We start from the raw sequence: 17,618 nt of genomic DNA, 5'->3' as shown, positions 1-17,618 counted from the left end.
ACCGGAAGCACTATATTCTGGAGTATAATTTTATGTGCATGGATCAAGGTTACGGCTCAGGAACAACCCAACAGAAGGTATGCACAGGGCAAGGTCTGAGCTGCGGTGGGGAGCTAGGTCAAGCGTCCATGAGCTCTCCTCACGGGGTCCAGGTGCCTTTCCAGCACATCGGGGTGTTACCCAACTAAGCAGTTCTACTGAGCTTCAATGCCCAGACCCTCTCTGTAGGGTTTCATTATGTGGGCACGAGGGAGGAAGTCACAGGCCACAGCACTGAACTCTGGCTCCCCTCGTCTCCCGGAGGCTGGGCTCACCCAAAGCTCCAACCCTTTAATCATGTGGTTGGTCTTCATGGTGACTAGCTCTGTCCCAAAGCTATGTAGGGGCCCTGCCACGGAGTCACCTCATTAGCATAAGAAAGCACATCTATCACTCCAGAAATTCCAAGGATTTTTTTTTTTTAATCTTTGTGCCAGGAACTAAGGCCAAAGAGGAGATACTCCTTATTATACCACAGCAAGGAACAGATTCTCCTGGAGAGCCTTCAGAGAGAGCCTGGCCCTGCCCACACCTTGACTTTGGCTTTCTGGTCTCTAGAACAAGGAGAAAACCGTTTTGGGTTGTTTTAAGGCGCTCAGTTTGTGCTAGTCTGTTACAGAAGCTGTAGGAAACTAATGCAGGGGGGTAAAGCAAGGCTTTTCCTTCTGGGTAACACTCTACCTTAAAATGAGAGCTACTAATGTATTCCCCTTGCTTATGGCCCATCTACTATTTCCTGCCCCCCAACTCCCTCCCCCCCAGGCCATTCTTCAGTCCTGGGCTCTTCTCGGCACTCCCCCCATTCCCAAGCTTCATTTCTTACCCCCCCCCCGGCTGACCATTCCCAGCTCCATCACCACCCAGACCTCTCTCCCAAGCTCCAGCCCCTCATCCCAGCTACCAGTGACTCCCCCACGCCCTTCTCCCGGGCTCCTTCTCCGTGACTGGCATCCCCACCCACCTGGTCCAAGCCCACACCTCAGCAGCGCTTATCTCCTGCCACGCCCCCAAGTCCTACCGAGGTCCCCAGACTCAGCGTCTTCTGTATTTCTGGAACCTCTGCAGATCCTGCCTCCTCGCGGCCACAGATCTGCTCCAGATGCCCATGATCTCACTGGGATGACCAGCTCCTCTCCTCATCAACAGCATCGTCCCCTAACTAGTGTCTCGGCACCAGGTCTGCTCCCCTCCATTTGGTTCTCCACTGTGCATCCAGACCCATCATTCCAAAACCCGAATCTGACCTCGCCACTCCTGTCTCAGCACCTTACCCTCACTGAGGGTCTGCTCCATCCCAGAAACTAGTTTAAGTACTTAACTGTATTAATTCATTTCAAACAGTATCATAAGCCAGGAATTATTAATATCCCACTTTGCAAATAACACAATCGAGGCTTCTAAAACCTCAGAGACCGGCCTATAGTTTTGCAACTCATACGTGATGGAGGCATGATATAAACTTCAGGACCCAGGCTCAGAACCCCAAAGACTACGGCGAAAGGTCAAACGATCACTCAGAAATTTACCCCTGGTCCTTGGGTAAAATCCCTATCTACCGAATCATGTCTTAACAGTAGAGAAACTATAAAGTTTGCTCAGGTGTTTACCTGCTGCCCTAGCCCTGTGGTTACTCTCAGAGGTGTCCTTGTCTGGGCAAGACAATCACCTGACTTAAAAGCCACATTCCTACTGCCAGTGACATTCCAATCACAGAGAGCTTACTTTACTCCCTTGAAGGAGCCACCCCCTACATCCCTTGGCATTCATACACATCATTGCCACTTGCCTCTTCCTAACAGTGCCTCTCCCTTCAGCTGTCAGCTTGCGGGACTTCCTCCCAAACCCCACTCCAGCCAACCCCAGTGATGCTTTCCTGGTACCACGAACAACTCCCCTCTCGTCCAAGCCAACACTCTTTCTGGTCATGGCCTGTGTACTTGTTCTCCCACTCTCATGCTTCCAGCACCAGATATGGCACATGGTAGGTATAGCGGACACCAGACTCCCCTTCAGGAATGAAGACCTTACTCCCCAGCTGCTAGGAATGCGGCCAGATGACCAGCCTCGGCTGTCTACCGCTTGACATTGCTTTTCAGGGAAAAGCCCAACTCCAATGACCGATCAACGCGGAGACGTAGAGCTCAGTCCCTTCTCCCCAACTCAGGACAACGCTGAAGAGACACCCATGCTCCGGCACCCCACGTGGAACCAGCAGAGGCCTTTGTTGGGTCCACGTCACAGCCTAACCTCTCCTCCTCCCTAGTCCCACTTCCTTTCGTCTGTTCCACAGGTGCTGATGCTAACAGCACTTCCTAACAAACATTGTGCATGTTATTTTCAGTATCTGCTTCCCCAGGACCCAGCTGGTGACAGTAGGTGGTCAACAGATATCTGTTTGAATGCTTTAAAAAAAAAAAAAAGATTTTCTTTATTTATTTACTTACTTACTTACTTATAAGAGAGAGAGAGAAGGAGCAGGGGCAGACGGAAAGGAAGAAGCAGACTCCCTGCTGAGTGGGGAGCCCAACGTGGGGGTCGATCCCAGGACTCGGGGATCGTGACCTGAGCTGAAGGCAGATGCTTAACCAACTGAGCCACCCAGGCGCCCCGATGAATGGATTCTTTACTCACTAGGTTGTCAAGCCTTACACATCCCTCCCGGCACACGTGTCTATGCAGTGGCACAGGTACGGGACACAGGTAACTATGGGTCACAGGTATAACTCCATTGGTCTTCACTACTCATACATATGATTAGAGAATTGTATTTTTGAATTGAAGGCAACACATTAAGGACTAATCCTGAAGCCATGTCCTAGTTTTGCTAATAAAATACCATCTTTGGAGATCATCAAGGCACGATTACAAACCCACAGCTAAACATTAAGCATGGGAAACGTCAATTCCATTCTGGGACACCTGGGTGGCTCAGTTGGTTAAGCATCTGCCTTCAGCTCAGGTCATGATTCCAGAGTCCTGGGATCAAGCCCCACATCGGGCTCTCTGGTTGGCAGGGAGCCTGCTTCTCCTCCCTCTGCCCTTCCACCTGCTCGTGCTCTCTCTCTCTCTCTCCCTCCCTCTTTCTCTCTCATCCTCTCTTGTCCTGGTCTCTCAAATAAAATCTTAAAAAAAAAAAATCTATTCTGACACCTGTTTGAGCAGCCTCATTTCCAGCACCTTGATAAGGACCAGCTCCTGCTGTTTGCAAAGCACCTTGGACAACACGCACAGGACACAGAGGGGTAAACCCCAGCCCCTGTAAATACAGCTCCCTGTCCAGGGAGGAAACCAACCAACAGCGACTAGAAATCAAAGCAGGGTGAAAAAAAGGGATAAAAGAGGGCAAGCACAGTGCCGTGGACACAGAAAGGCAGGAACAACGGTGGGAAGAGGCAGGACGGGCTGATATCTACACTGAGCTATGAGCATGGATTTGACAAACGGTTCTTGAGTCCCTTCCATATTTCAGACACTGTGCTGGGCATCTGCGGGCTACCTAACTATAAGATTACAACAGAGCGACGCATGCAACACTGTAACTATATGACAGTACACCAAGTTTTATACATCCCTACCAACCAGTGCTCCGGAATATAAGAAAACAGTTCTGAGAAGCAGAAAGGAGAGGCAAGGCTTGATCAATGGTGAAGGAAGACACTGCCAAAGTGAGACTCAAACTTTATTGACTAACATTCCCCATGATAACGTTCTACAAACTCTAGCTGAAGGAATGAATGTTCTACGGAAAATGGTTTTCCTACTCAAAATGCTGGGTTGAACAAGCTACGGTGGATGCCGCTGTCTACCCAGAATGCTTCGCTCCTTCTCCCTTCCGAACAGAAGTCTGATTTTTGTCCAGGTATCAGTCCCTCCCCTGTGACACTCTCCACACTTAGAAGATGTTTCCCCCCACTCCAGCTCCAGAAAGGTTCATAAATGGCTCTAAGCCAGTCTTCGTAACCCTACCTCCCCGGCCAGTGACTAATTCAGAGACCCAGGCTGGAGGCCCATCAGTGTCCCTTCCCTCCAACCGGGGTTAATGGTCAGTGGCACACATGCGAATGAAGTGGCTTAGACTAGAGGAAAGGACCCTTATCTTCTCCCACAACTGGAAGCCTGTGGGTTGCTCCTCTTGCCTTAGTCCGTTTGAGCTGCTCTAACACAATCCCACAGACCCGGGGTGGCTTAGAAACAACAGGAACTGATTTCTCACAGTTCTGGAGGCTGGAAGTGTGAGATCCAGATGCCAGCTGACCCGGTGGGGAGCTGTTTTCTGGATCATCACGGTTCCTTTGTGTTCTCATGGTGGAAGGGACAAAGGAGCTTTCCAGAGCCACTTATCAGGGCGTGAATCCCATTCATGAGGCTCCGTCCCTCACCCACCACAAAGATTCAGACCATGGCACCTCTCCTGCCTCCCGTTTGGTTTATGGCATGGAAGCAAATTACTTCAGCTGCTGCTATCAGCTGTATTCTGAGCAGGGGAAAAAAAAAAAAAGCCAATCTGAGGAAGAGGCCCATGCAAAAATGAAGGCAAAGCAAAGGCAAAAGGAACAGAAGACAGCAGATGTCCTAAACACAAGGCATCTGGACTCTTGGTACCTTTGGATGCCCTGTCATCTGAAATAAAGTTACTTTATCACTTAAGCTGCTCTGAACTGACACCTGCTACTATAATTCAAGGCATTCTAAGTGATACGAATGATCAACAGTTTTCCCTACTGCAGAACTTCTCAGAGCCTTAAATACAAATGCAGAGTGTACATTTCTAAGATGAACTGACAGTGTGTCACATTTCCCACAGTCCTAGCAGTCGCACCCCACCCCCACAGCACAAAACCTGATAAAAAAGGAAAGGACATTCTTCTGTCCATGGATTCAAAAATATAGTCTGGCCAGTTTTGCAGGAAGTCAGAGAGAGAGATTCAAGGCAAGAAGGGCACTGCCATAGTGAAGGGTGGAGACATGGACTATAATTAAGATTCAAATGAAAAAGAAGACATGGGTAAATTTAATCTACAGACAGAGTCACAGTAACTGACTGGACATACAGGGGTGGGAAACGACGTCTCTGAATACCAGGAATCAGGTTCTCTAGATCACGGCTAAGTTCGGAGATCTCTGGCAAACTGATCGAATAGAGGGTCTTTGGGTCATCGACTAGAGCAGATGGCCGACGTCTCAGTGTACTAGACAGCCATCACCTCTCCCTGGTCCTTTGAGAAAAAGCCTTTGATTTTCCTTTTGGGAACAGCCTCTGCCCCCACTGCTGTCTTTGGGGACATGCAATTCAGAGAGCTCTCTACCCTCCCATTGCCCGGAACGAAAGGTCAGGTCAAATGCTCCAAACTAAACCAAAGGCGCTCTTTTCCATGACAGAATCCCCTGAGTGATCCAATGACAAGGAACAACTGGGAAGCAACCTTTTTGAAGGTGGCCTCTACTCCAGGAACACTACCTGGTCATTATGATTCTGTGACCCACCCCCACTCCTTCCCAATCTCCTCTTCTGCTGAGATGATCCTGAGTCCATTTCTGGGGCTGCAACTGGAGAACCCTAACCTGTCATGGAGAACCACTTGTCCTCAGCCTTGAGTCTTGCAGACAAAGTTTCAAAATGTTCAGTGTCTTTAAAATTAGCAACCCCAAAAGGCTATTAGCATATCCCTCCTAATGACAGACTGTTTTATTCTATAAAATGAGATCTGACATCATGTCCTTTCCAGAACATAAAGATAAGAAGTTTCCCATGTTTGAAACCAAGGCTCGAGAGAACTTCCAGCATATTTATTGAGACCTTTCAGGGCCCCAAACTTAAAACATCATTATGAGAAATTCCAGCTACATTTTACCTTTGCCCCCTTTTGAGTCCTGGGAGGATTTTTTTAATAAACATATAAAATACATGTTTAAAGAATTTGGAATTTTTTTTTAAGTACAAGCAGCAAGGAATCAGACCACTCATAAGCCTGTCCAGAGACAAATACCACATGTTAAGCCTTCCAGTCCTTCCTGATTTCCTTCCAGTCTTTTCTATGCAATTTTTTTAACACTGTGCAATCTCAACTCTGTATGCACTTTTGTATCCTGTTTTCTTATCTCAAACATTTCTCTCCAGCCCTTATATTTTTGTAGTGTTACGAAAACACTGAGATTGTTACAACTGTATAGGTGTGCCACAATTAATCACTCCACTAATATTTGACATTTTTAATTTTCTACTTTTCCCCCCACCGCAGTCAGGAAAGTACCATGGGGGTGCCTGGGTGGCACAGCGGTTAAGCATCTGCCTTCGGCTCAGGGTGTGATCCCGGCATTGTGGGATCGAGCCCCACATCAGGCTCCTCCGCTAGGAGCCTGCTTTTTCCTCTCTCACTCCCCCTGCTTGTGTTCCCTCTCTCGCTGGCTGTCTCTGTCTAATAAATAAATAAAATCTTAAAAAAAAAAAAAAAAAAGGAAAGTACCGTGATACGTAACACCCAGCTCTGAGCCAGGGGGTCTGGGAGCAAATCTCAACTCGCAACAGAGCAGCCAGCAGCAACAAGGCACCTGCTCTGAGGCTCCGGGAGAAAGAAGGGAAACTTCACGACCTACTCGGGGAGTGCGTGAGGATTAAGCAGGACTGCCTGGGAAAGCACCCCACGAGTGTCTGTCACGGGGCACGCTCAGTAAAGAGCACTTATGACAACGAGTGGATATACACATACGTCTGCAATTACAGCAACACGCACCAGGAGACAGCTAAAAGCTTGGTCTGCTTCGCGTATTCCTTATTTTTTAAGGTCTCTTTGCTTACTACATTACGCAGGAGTCTGTAAAGGCTTCAGCAAATACCCACAATGCTTTCTTTCCACCCAGAGCATAGAGATTAAAAAAAAAAAATTACTTTCAAAGGGCATTTCTCTTACCCTTTCTTTGAAACTGCAGTGAGGAAACAAAGTGAAGAATTTTCTATGGGCAGAAATTTCATCTTTAAGGCAACAGTGCAAGATATCCATTACCTTAAACGGATGTGACATTTTTATTTTTATTCAAGTCAACAGCAGTTAATTAGCATTTGCAAAACCACCTAAACTGAAGTAACTGGAGGGACCCCGAGGCTACAGAGATCCACTGTCAAGGAGCGCAGACCACAGCAAGCATTTGCCTGTGCCTGACCTACTTAGGACCCAGCCCGAATCTGGCTCTGCCCCGTTCTTGGTCCGTCACTTCTGGCCTCCATTTCCTACCTGCAAAATCAGGCTATAAATAGCACCCAATGCATACAGATGTTGTAATGAGTCCATAAAAATAATGCCATGAAACACACAGCCCAGTTCTTGGCTACATACAGGTGACATCGCTGTGGCTTTTGTGGTTCTATTCTTTCTGGTTCCATAAAGGATTGACTTTGCCTGCTCCAATGAGGTGTGGCCAGGTGATTTACTTGGGCCAATGAAATATGAGTAGAAGTGACACGGCCCTTCCAGGAGCCAGTGTATGACTGACCACATCCTCATTTACTGCCTCTGCCATCAGACAGGCAGGCGTGGACAGAGCTGTGGCAGCCTGGGTGCTTGAGGGACTACTCCCAGTCCCCACCAGCCGGGGCTGTAAGGTGCAGTGACGTGGAGGGTTTGTCATGGTGGCATAACCTAGACCACCCCAAGTCATACAATAACTATTCGTGCGTATTAAAAGAATGAGGCCATGAGCATTACTGATACCTCCAGATTATTTCAAGTCTGTGACTAAACACAGAAAAACTGGGTTTGATTCGGGAAAAATAAAACAAATGGGTATGAATTTCAAGCTGTAATTCCCAGGTACTCAGGCCTATAAATAAAATCAAAACGAATGCCTCATGTCAAAGAGACTTGCAGCACAGCAAGGGATATTGAGAATACTGACGATTTTTTGAGGGCTTATTATTTCTCAGGGGTTATGCTAAGGATATTATACGTATTATCTTATTTAACCCCGGCAATAATCCCATCAAGTAGGTGACATTCCAGTGTGGCAAGATGAGAGAGAATTTCTGTTCTCATTATTCTTCTCCCCACTGTAAGAAGGGCTTTAAAAAAAAAAATCAAAATTAATCTTGACATGAGAAATAGTAAGGGGCAGGGGAACAAGAAGGATTTCAAAGATGGACAGTGGGAGATGAGAGAGATTATACCCCTGGTCACACAGCAGGGCTAGAGGCCCTCAACTCCTGTCATACCCAAGGGGGCTCTGCGACTTGTTCTAGCCAATGAAACACGTGCATAGGTGACATTTGTAAATTCCAGCCCCAGGCATTTAAGAGCCGGTTTGGCATCTCTACATTCTCTGCATCTTTAGCAGTGACTGAAAGCCACATACAGAGATGAGGGAGGTGTGGGCATGGGGGAGGGAGGATAGATGCAGACTGGATCCCTAAATCACACATGGGGGAAAGCAGTCCTTGGAAGTCCCCACACTTACATCACATTTCAGGTGAGCTTAAAGTAAACTCCTGCAATGCTCAGCCACTGAGGTTCCAGAGCTCACATGTAACCATCACAGAGCCTAACCTACCTGAATGCAACACAGAAGACTACAGACTAAAGAACAAAATCAGCCCAAGGAAATCAAGAGGAAAAAAATATTTTAAAAAGCAGAATTGATGACAAATAGAAGAAGAAAACATTGATCAGGAGCTAATGAGAAATAAATTTTTTGTAAAGATTTTATTTATTTATTTGACAGAGACAGCCAGCGAGAGAGGGAACACAAGCAGGGGGAGTGGGAGAGGGAGAAGCAGGCTCCCACTGAGCAGGGAGCCTAATGCAGGGTTCAACCCCAGAACCCCAGGATCACAACCTGAGCCAAAGGCAGACACTTAATGGCTGAGCCACCCAGACACCCCTAGAAATTTTTTTAAAAAAAGAAAAGTTGAAACCTAAAAGCTGGTTCTGTGGGACGTGGAGGAAAGTAAGCCCTTGGCAAAGCTGGTTAGTGCGAAGAAAGAGAAAGAAATGAAAATTTGGAGCTACAACTCTATACTCAGAGAAGATGCTATTAAATTTTAAAAATCATAATGAAATGAATGCCTTCCTATAAACTATGTGACTAAAAATGACTCGGGAAAAGACAGAAAATGTAAATAGTCCAATGAAGACATTGGGAAAACTGTCAAAGAACTATCTCCAAAACAATGTCCTGGAAAAGTTGTTTCCAACCTTCACCGAACATGTGAATTCCTTAACTCACTGCACAGGAACAGAGGGAACTGGGCAATTCATTTCACAAGGTTATCAAAATCTGGCAGGTTTAGCAAAAGTAAAAATTCAGATGCTCTCATTTATGAATACTGAATGCCAAAATCCTAACTAAAACAACAACAAATTCAATCTATCAGTACTCTAAAAAAAATAACAAATCATAGTCACATAAGACTGATTGTAGGAAGACAAGGAGAGCTCAATATTAGAAAATCTGTAGGGGGTCAAACTCATAAAACACAAGTTCCTCATGGGTAGGAACTCTATTGCTGGTGTACCCCCAGTGAAAACAATGAAAACAATGTCTGGAACATAATAAGTGCTCAATAAATATTTATAGCATAAATTACTGAGTGAAAATATTAGTTGAAGGGAAAAGATATGATGATCTTTAAAGACCATGAGAATACATTTAATCAAATTTAACTTTGGTGCCAAAGAAAAACCCAAAGTAAAATAATAAAATTATGTAATAGGTGATTAAAAAACAAACGTGGTTAAAAAACAAAATCTCTCAAGCCAATTATCATGCATTTCTATGAAGGAGTGTAAAAAGACGTGGAAGTCTACTTATCGCCCCAATATCTTAACACTCTTCTATAAGTCCTAGACAATGCAATTAGACAAGAAAATAAAGTAAGTATAAATACTGGCGAGGAAGAAGCAAATGATAATTTGCAGAAAATATGAATGTCTACCTGGAAAGGTCAATAGCCTCAATTTTTGTAAAAAGTATTTAACAAGTAATGACATTGCTTATGACAATAGTTGTTAAGACAATTACACAGAAATCAGTAACTTTCCTACAATCCACCAATAAAGAGTAAAAACAAATAACAAAAGTTTCCAATCATTAAGGCAAGAGTAGTGACAATGACAAATTACCTAAAAACAAAAGCGAAATTGTGCAGGACTTAAACGGACAAACACTATTTTACAGGGTCATAAACAGACTTGAATAAACATACCCTATTCCCACATGGGAAAAATTCTCAGCATACTCACTAGCATAAAATTGTCAATCTCCTCCATCTTAATATATTCACTTATAAAAATGCTGAGGGGAAAAAAAAACAGATAAGCAAAGCCAAGGAAATAGAAGCAATTCTAATTTATAAGGGAATACCACGTAGATTAGCTGTGGTAAAGGCATAGCAAGATCCCTAGGCAACGCTGTTATGTTCTAATTGCCAAGCCAAGGAGTTGCCCTGGATGAAGAGATGAGATTTGGGAACCAGACCAACTCCACTGCTCCAGCTACCCAAAGCATGGGACACCAACCCACCGCTGCTCACCTGGCCAGGTGGGCCTATTTCACATTCCTGCCAACTGACAGGTCAAGAGAACAAACTAGAAATCCCAGAAATGGATCCAAGTAGGTGAAATCTTTTAGTACATGATGACATTTCAATATGGCGGGATTGAATTACATCATTCAATTTGATAGTAGGGTAACTACCGGGTTGTTGTTTTTTTTTTTAAGATTTTATTTATTCATTTGAGAGACTGCATGCACAACCAGGAGGGAGGGGCAGAGGGAGAGAGAATTCCAAGCAGACTTCCCACTGAGCACGGAGCCCTACATGGGGCTCGATCCCACGACCCTGAGATCCTGACCTGAGCGCATATCAAGAGTTGCACGCTCAATCAACTGAGCCACCCAGGTGCCTCTACTATTTTTTTTTTTTAAAGAAAAGCTAGATGTGACACCCTAGTCATGTCATACACCAAAATTAATGACTAATGAATTTAAAGTCCGATAGTAAAATTAAATTATATAAATGGTAATGAAAGCGTATGAATATTTATGTAATCTCAGGCTGGGGAAAACATTCCTAAGCATAATATTTAAGCACAAACCATAAACTGATAGACTTCAGATCACAAAATATTATAAGAGACATAAAATATAAAAGGCGAAAAAAACTAAAGGGAGGTGTGTGGGCACATGACAAAGCACATAGAGGCTTAATATATTAAAATTACTTAATATATTAAAATACACAAAAATTAGAATTGCTTCTAATACATTAAAAATTACCTAAAAATCAATAGGAAAACAGTTATGACAAGACTTTAGAAAGAATGGGCAAGACATATGCAGGCAATTCAGAAAAAGGGAAGAAATGTCCAGTCAACTTAAAAAACGCTCTACGTCACTGGACATTGAAAGAGATGCAAGGAGATTTTCATTCAGCATTGACAAGGTTGCATTACTTCCTAAGAGGGTTAAGGGGAAGAAACTGGCGATTCCACTGAGAACGTAAATATAATACATGTGTGTGTTTGGACAAGATATACACTCAAATGGTCTTAAAAACTCACAGGCTCTTTGACCCAGAAATTCCACTTTCTAAGTCTTCATACTAGGAAAGCAAACCAATGAAAAGTATTTGCTATACGATTAGCAAAAGGAAACTGGTTGATGATAATGGAATATTGCACACCCTTGAAAAAATTATACTCTAGATACACAGTTGTTGCTATGTAGTTGTTGAAATGAGGTGATTTTCAAGATGTAACACACGGGGGGGGCAGAGCAGACTGCAAAAGAATACACAGGGTATGGTCTCGCTCTCTTAAGAACACATACCTGTTAAATATTTAGAAAATGGTATCCAAAATATTTAATGTGGACCCCAGGTAGGGAGATCGCTGGCATGTTTTTCCTTCTCGCCCATCTATATGTTTATAACTTTCCTACCATAAACAAATATCATTTATGTAACCAAAAAGAAAGTTAAAAAAAAAGTAAATTGAATTCTGTGGGAAAATAAACATTTACTCTAAAAATAAACGCTAGAGTTGGAAAATGAAAGCAAAAACATCTGCTTCCCGGACAGAAAGGATAGTCTTAAATCACTAGATGGCCACTGGCTTCCCAGGGGCGGTGGGGCCCCAGGTGCCAGCATACTGAGATGCCCAGGGGAGAGCCCCTCGCTCTCCTCCCTCCCCCACACCCTTCTCTCTGACCTATACCTGACTCGATGCAGAGCTCCAGCACACTTTTATTATTTGCTGTCGTTATCAAATATAGCATTTGAAGCCAACTGTTCATTAGTAATAAGAGGGATGCCTACTAATACCCTCGAAAAGGGACAACCCTAAATTCCTGTTTTACTCACACAGCTGCTGATTCACTTTCTTGAGAGACCAAAAAAAAAAAAAAAAGTGGTCCTTATCACCCAAGATGAAAAATACTAATGGATACTGATGCATTTCCTTGGTGGGAATGAAGCAGGAGGGGACGTCATTAATTGCTGGAGAAGAGAACGGGTCTCTGGCAATGACTTGCAGGTCCACAGCATTCCGCAGGAAGTCCACGCAGCCTGACACGGATTGCTGAGGGCCGCCCAGCAGAAGGCTGCGAGGCTGCGAGCCGGCAGGCAGATCTGCACAGTAAGGAGCTCAGAAGACGCAGGCAAAGAATATTCCTTCCAGATCCGCTAGCCTGCTCATCAATTGGGGAGAACATTCTGTTATCTCACAGATATATACCAGAGCAGGTGGCAAGACACGAGCTTCCACAAAACTCGAATGAAACGCTTCGCCTTCGCGTGGAGACCTCATTATCGTGCACCGAGCTCCTCGGGGGACCGGCGTGGGTCTGCCCGGCCCTGCGGGGCTGACAGGCAGACGTGACTGAGCCTGCGTTGGCCTGACAAGTCCGACTCACAGGACATAAATCATCGGTGGAGAACGAAGCAGTCCGAGGACTAATTAAGAATTGGTTCTGACATCCCCCCCCGCACCCCAAAGTCCTATTGGTTGGGTCACGGCTCTTAGGAGGCGTGCTGATGGGCAAGGCAGTGTCTTGGAGAAACCTTCAAGGAACAGATGCTCCCTGGCTTGGTTGTTGTGTCCTAGACACTCTGCACCCTCGGCGTCCAGCTCGCTACGCCTGGCTGCTGAGGCTGCCTCCCCAGAGCTGCACGGCAGCAAAGACGGGCAGCCAAGCTGTGCACCCGACACCAAGCCCACTCGGGGCTGCCTGCTGAGCAGTCTAGGAATGGCAAGTGGGGCTCCAGACAGAACTCTGTCTTCCGCTCCCAGCTCAGAGCCTCCGAAACTAAAGAATCCAACCCGACCACCCTGCTCTTGAATGGCCATGACCCCCCTTCTGCAAAGCTCCTTGCCTACACTCGGACACCAAGAATGTCGCCCGCTGTCACACAGGGGCACAGCGTCCATTCAGAGCCACCAACGGACAACGGCCGTCACAACATAAGAAGTCCTTTACGCTTAAGAGGCCAGGAGGACTGAGTGCGCAAGAAAAGAAAAATGACAGTGAACTTCACCAACCTTTTGCTCGGCACTTGATGGAAGTCAGCCTCCCTTCAACCTCATAACGGTCCTCTAAACTGGGGGCTACTGGGACCCCCACTGTGCAGACTTGGGGGGGGAGATGGGAGGAAGAGCCCCCTCCCCAGATCAAGGTGCCAGTTTTACATCTCTTGCAGTGAGTGGGTCCCGCCTCTGAACCACTTTGCACAATTTCTTGATCCACAACACCTGGACCTTTGGCTCCCTTATTCATCGGATTGTCAAAGAATGTCAGAGAACCTACTATATGCTGGGTGTTAGGGCAGTTAGTTACCCCTGCCCACAAGGAACTTGAACTCTAGAGGGAAAAAGAAACAAGTTAAAAATTGTGATACAATGTCACCACAACATGCCTTTAGCAAACAGATTCCAAGAGAATGGGGATTTTGTTTACATTGTAATGTGTCCTGAACCCCAGCAGTGCCTGGCACAGAGCAGTCATTCAATAAGTATTTACCGAACGAATAAAGAAATGGATGAATGGAGGAGTGCGTGCACGCCATAGTGCATGTAACCCAGTAGCAATGACAGCATTTGTCCAAAGATGCCTACAGCTGCTCTTGATTCAGCATTTCCCAGTGTGGAGCGCGGTACCAGGCCCATGGGGGCCCAGGCTTGCAGGGCCAGGGAATGCTTCCCGAAGGATGGAGTGAAATGAAGACATTGGAAGTGGAAAAGTCAAAGCAGAAGCACACCCAGGAAGAGATGAAGCTCGTCCTGGTTAAAGGCAACGGGTTTTATAACCTCTCTTCACAGCCGCTGGTGCCCTCTCTACTCAGATGTGAGCACTTCGGGGGGGGGGGGGGAAATACTACTAACTCCATAGAGGACACTGAGGCACGGATGCACCTTCACTGTTAAAGTGACGGGAGCCAGTCCCGAGCAGTTCTATATTCAGAAGGACTCCAGAACCTACACCTTTTGGAAGGCGAGTGGGTAAAGAGACAGGGAAGTCATCATTTCCCAGACACCCAAGGACAAGAATCCAGTGGCTTACCAAAGCAACTCCGTAAAGTGATCTACCAATTCCAAACATTCAATCCGACGGCTTCTACAGACTCATTTAATTAAAAAACAATGCTGAGCGCCTGCCTCACCGCAGTCTCAGGAAGTCAAAGTAAATGCTGCCCCTTTCATTAACCGGTGCGGACCCTACAGTGAATAAGCATGAATTGAGCATCAATGGTCTACAAGGCATTGGACTATAGATGGGGTACAATGGCAATCAATACATTCTATTGGCGGCAGGCAAGAAAACAGTGAAAGCTACGAGCATTTCGGAGCGAGGGGCGCGGTTCAAGTACAAACTTGAACAGGATGAGGGCCTGGAGAGCGAATGAGGGAGGGCAGCCTCCCAAAGCCTCTGAGCTAAGACCTGAGTGATGAGAAGAGGCACACGGGGCAGCGGAAGGGGGAAAACAGCGAGAACAGAGCCCCCCGATGGAAACGAGCTTGGGGTGTTTGGGGCAAGGCAGGCCCCTGCGGCTGGAGCACAGTGATGGACAAGCAGGTGGAACAGAATGCGTATGGAAACACAAGGAAGAGTCAAGTCCGTAGGGTCTGATGGGCCCCCGGCAAGATCCGGGTCACCGAGGGCAAGGAGATGCCATTGGAAACTCTTAAGCAGCAAAGTTAATGAACTGATTTTTGCTTTAAAAACCTCACTCGAAAGATCATCCAAATGGATACATATTAGTGAGACACGGTGGTGGACTGGCCCTCACTTTCCCTGGCGCGTAACACAACAAATGCCATCTGATGAAGACGGCGTTCCTCCACACGCCAGCATCCCCCGGAGCCCCAACGAACAAGCGGAAAGTACCTCTTGGTGACCAGCCGCTTGGACTTCCAAGAATGTGCCTTTCAAAAAAAGCTCACTTATTCTGAAACCCAGCCTCCCCTCTTCCTGTGTCATTCCCTCTGTGGGTGAGCGTTTAAAAAAAAAAAGAAAAGAAAAGAAAAAAAGGTTTTATGCCTCACGCTCATAAATCTTACAGCTTTGAAACACATCCTGGAAAGAGAAAGAAGAGTTGGTGGGTTTCCGGCGGGCCAGAGAGGAAGCCTGAACACCTTGCTCAAATTTCCATTCGAGCACTGAACTGAAACCCCAAGTAAGACCACGCAGGACCAGCAACCCCAGTTTATGGTCAGGGGGCATCCTGATTGCTTAGTTGACCTGCTGCGAGGCCCGCTGCCAGCCCAGGAGTGCTGCAGGAATCAAGACATTCAAGACAGGTGAGCCTGACGGTCATCTGCTGAACGACCAAGACAGGAAACACTATTTCCAACATCTCCAAAAGCAGCCCACGTGAGGCCCTATCTGTGGCGACGCCATGCCAGAAATCTGGGCTAATATGACTCTGCTATTCATAAATTCTCCCTCGTGTGAAAGCCCATGTGTTTGGGAAAGGGAAATGAATCCAAGTCAATTTTAGACATTGTTACTTGGAAACCATCTGGAGTCCCTGGAACCAGAAGAAACCACCGCATCCCCTGCCCTCGGATGCCCACCGTAATTAGGGCAGTGTGCTTACCTGGGAGTTGCACTCAGGCCCTGCTCCCCAGGGATGTCCCCACCCCCACCCTACCAGATGCGTCCACTTCCCACCCAAGAAAGGTATTTGGTTTCTGCGTAAACCTAGTGGAGAGCCCTCCATGTGTGGAGCCTGCGCTTGAACTGCACCCCAGGCTGGGTTCTCGGCTTTCCACTTTGCTCTAGAGCCGCACACCTGAATTCCTTGGCCGCACCGCAGCCAAGGAAATCCCCCCCCAGGAGCAGAAGTTCCGTGAAAAATCCCCTCTACCTAACAGCCCTATGTTCACAGCATGTCCAGCTTTGGAAGAGACCCACCAGAATCCTTATGTAACGTTAATAGATGTTGGCACCCTGCAGAGCGGCTCCTGGAGACACTAGCCCAGATGTAGCCCATTTTCGCAGCAGTGACAGCAGGCTGGGTCCTGCAGTTGCCTAGGGCCCGGCTCTTCCTGACTGTAGGGCCTCTCCGTTCCCCTCCCCTACCTGGCCGGGATTCTCTGCTTATCTCATCTTCCAGAGGAGTTGGACCTGCCCTTCTGCAGCCTCCCTCCCTCTACTGAAATCAGTCTTAGGACCAAGCCGACAGCAGCGCCATTCCACCGGCACCTTCCCTGCCCCCTCTCCCCCTCACCCCTCCAGATCCCCTCTCCAACACCTATCGCCTTAAGAAACGCGGCCAATAAAGAGATCCAGAATCTCGTACAGTCATAGCCCCAGCAAACAAACACGGCAGGAGGGGCAGGCTCAGCTCTGCCAAGCCGACCAGGCCCAACACTTCCCCCGGACCCCCCGAGAAGCCTGAACTCGGCGCAGGGGAGGGAATCTTCGGAGAGACCACTGCGGGTCGGCTGCCTCCCGCACAATCCGAGCAAACACCTGTTTCCAGGCCGCCAGGCGGCCAGGGGGAAGAGGGGAGTCCCGGGGAAAGGCAGGGAGGACGGAGTGAAGGGGCAGCTGGGGACGCAGGTAAAGGATGCGTCACACTTTGCGCTTGGCAACCGGAGCCCGGGCGCAGCGGGCAGAGCCGGAGAAGGGCTCTCGGGGCTGGGAAGTTCCGAGAGGAGGGGTCGCGCCCGCGGGCAGTCCCCGAGGGGCCGGCGCAAGGGAAGGCACGGCGGGGAGGGAAGGAGGAGGAGGGAGTGGAGGGCGGGAGGCCGGGCGGGCTCCATCACCTGCGCGCCCGGCGGCTGCAGCCTCGCGGGCGCGCACCGGGGGACCTACCTGCCCACCGTCTGGTTGGCCAGCTGGCGCATGCGATTGAACTGCTTCTTCATCGTGGCCCCGCTGCCGCGCTGGCCCGGGAGCTGGGCGAGGACGGAGCAGCCCGGAGCCCGCCGCAGGTTACATGGCTCCCGCGCGGAGCCTCCCGGGCGACGGCGGCGGCACTGCGGAGCCTCCGGGAGCCGTCTGGCCCGCGCGCGGCTCCCTCCCCAGGGCACCGCCGCCTACTCCTCCGGCCCGCCGCGGCGCCCGCTGCCGCATCCTCCTCACGCGCG

At 47.8% G+C, this 17,618-nt stretch overlaps 1 protein-coding gene across 1 annotated transcript in view; it reads right to left on the bottom strand.

Annotated features, from left to right (window-relative positions):
• The window catches only part of ARHGAP44 (Rho GTPase activating protein 44), a 152,789-nt gene extending 135,177 nt beyond the window's left edge, over positions 1-17,612 (bottom strand). The window contains exon 1 of the mRNA XM_034647283.1: positions 17,344-17,612. Coding sequence (XP_034503174.1) covers positions 17,344-17,396 — 53 coding nt within the window. The 5' untranslated portion in view covers positions 17,397-17,612. The remainder of the gene's footprint in view (positions 1-17,343) is intronic.
• Between the last annotated feature and the right edge of the window lie 6 nt (positions 17,613-17,618).

Source organism: Ailuropoda melanoleuca, chromosome 17 (assembly GCF_002007445.2).
Source record: "Ailuropoda melanoleuca isolate Jingjing chromosome 17, ASM200744v2, whole genome shotgun sequence".
NCBI classification, from domain to species: domain Eukaryota; kingdom Metazoa; phylum Chordata; class Mammalia; order Carnivora; family Ursidae; genus Ailuropoda; species Ailuropoda melanoleuca.
This window is presented reverse-complemented; position numbering and strand designations above follow the sequence as displayed.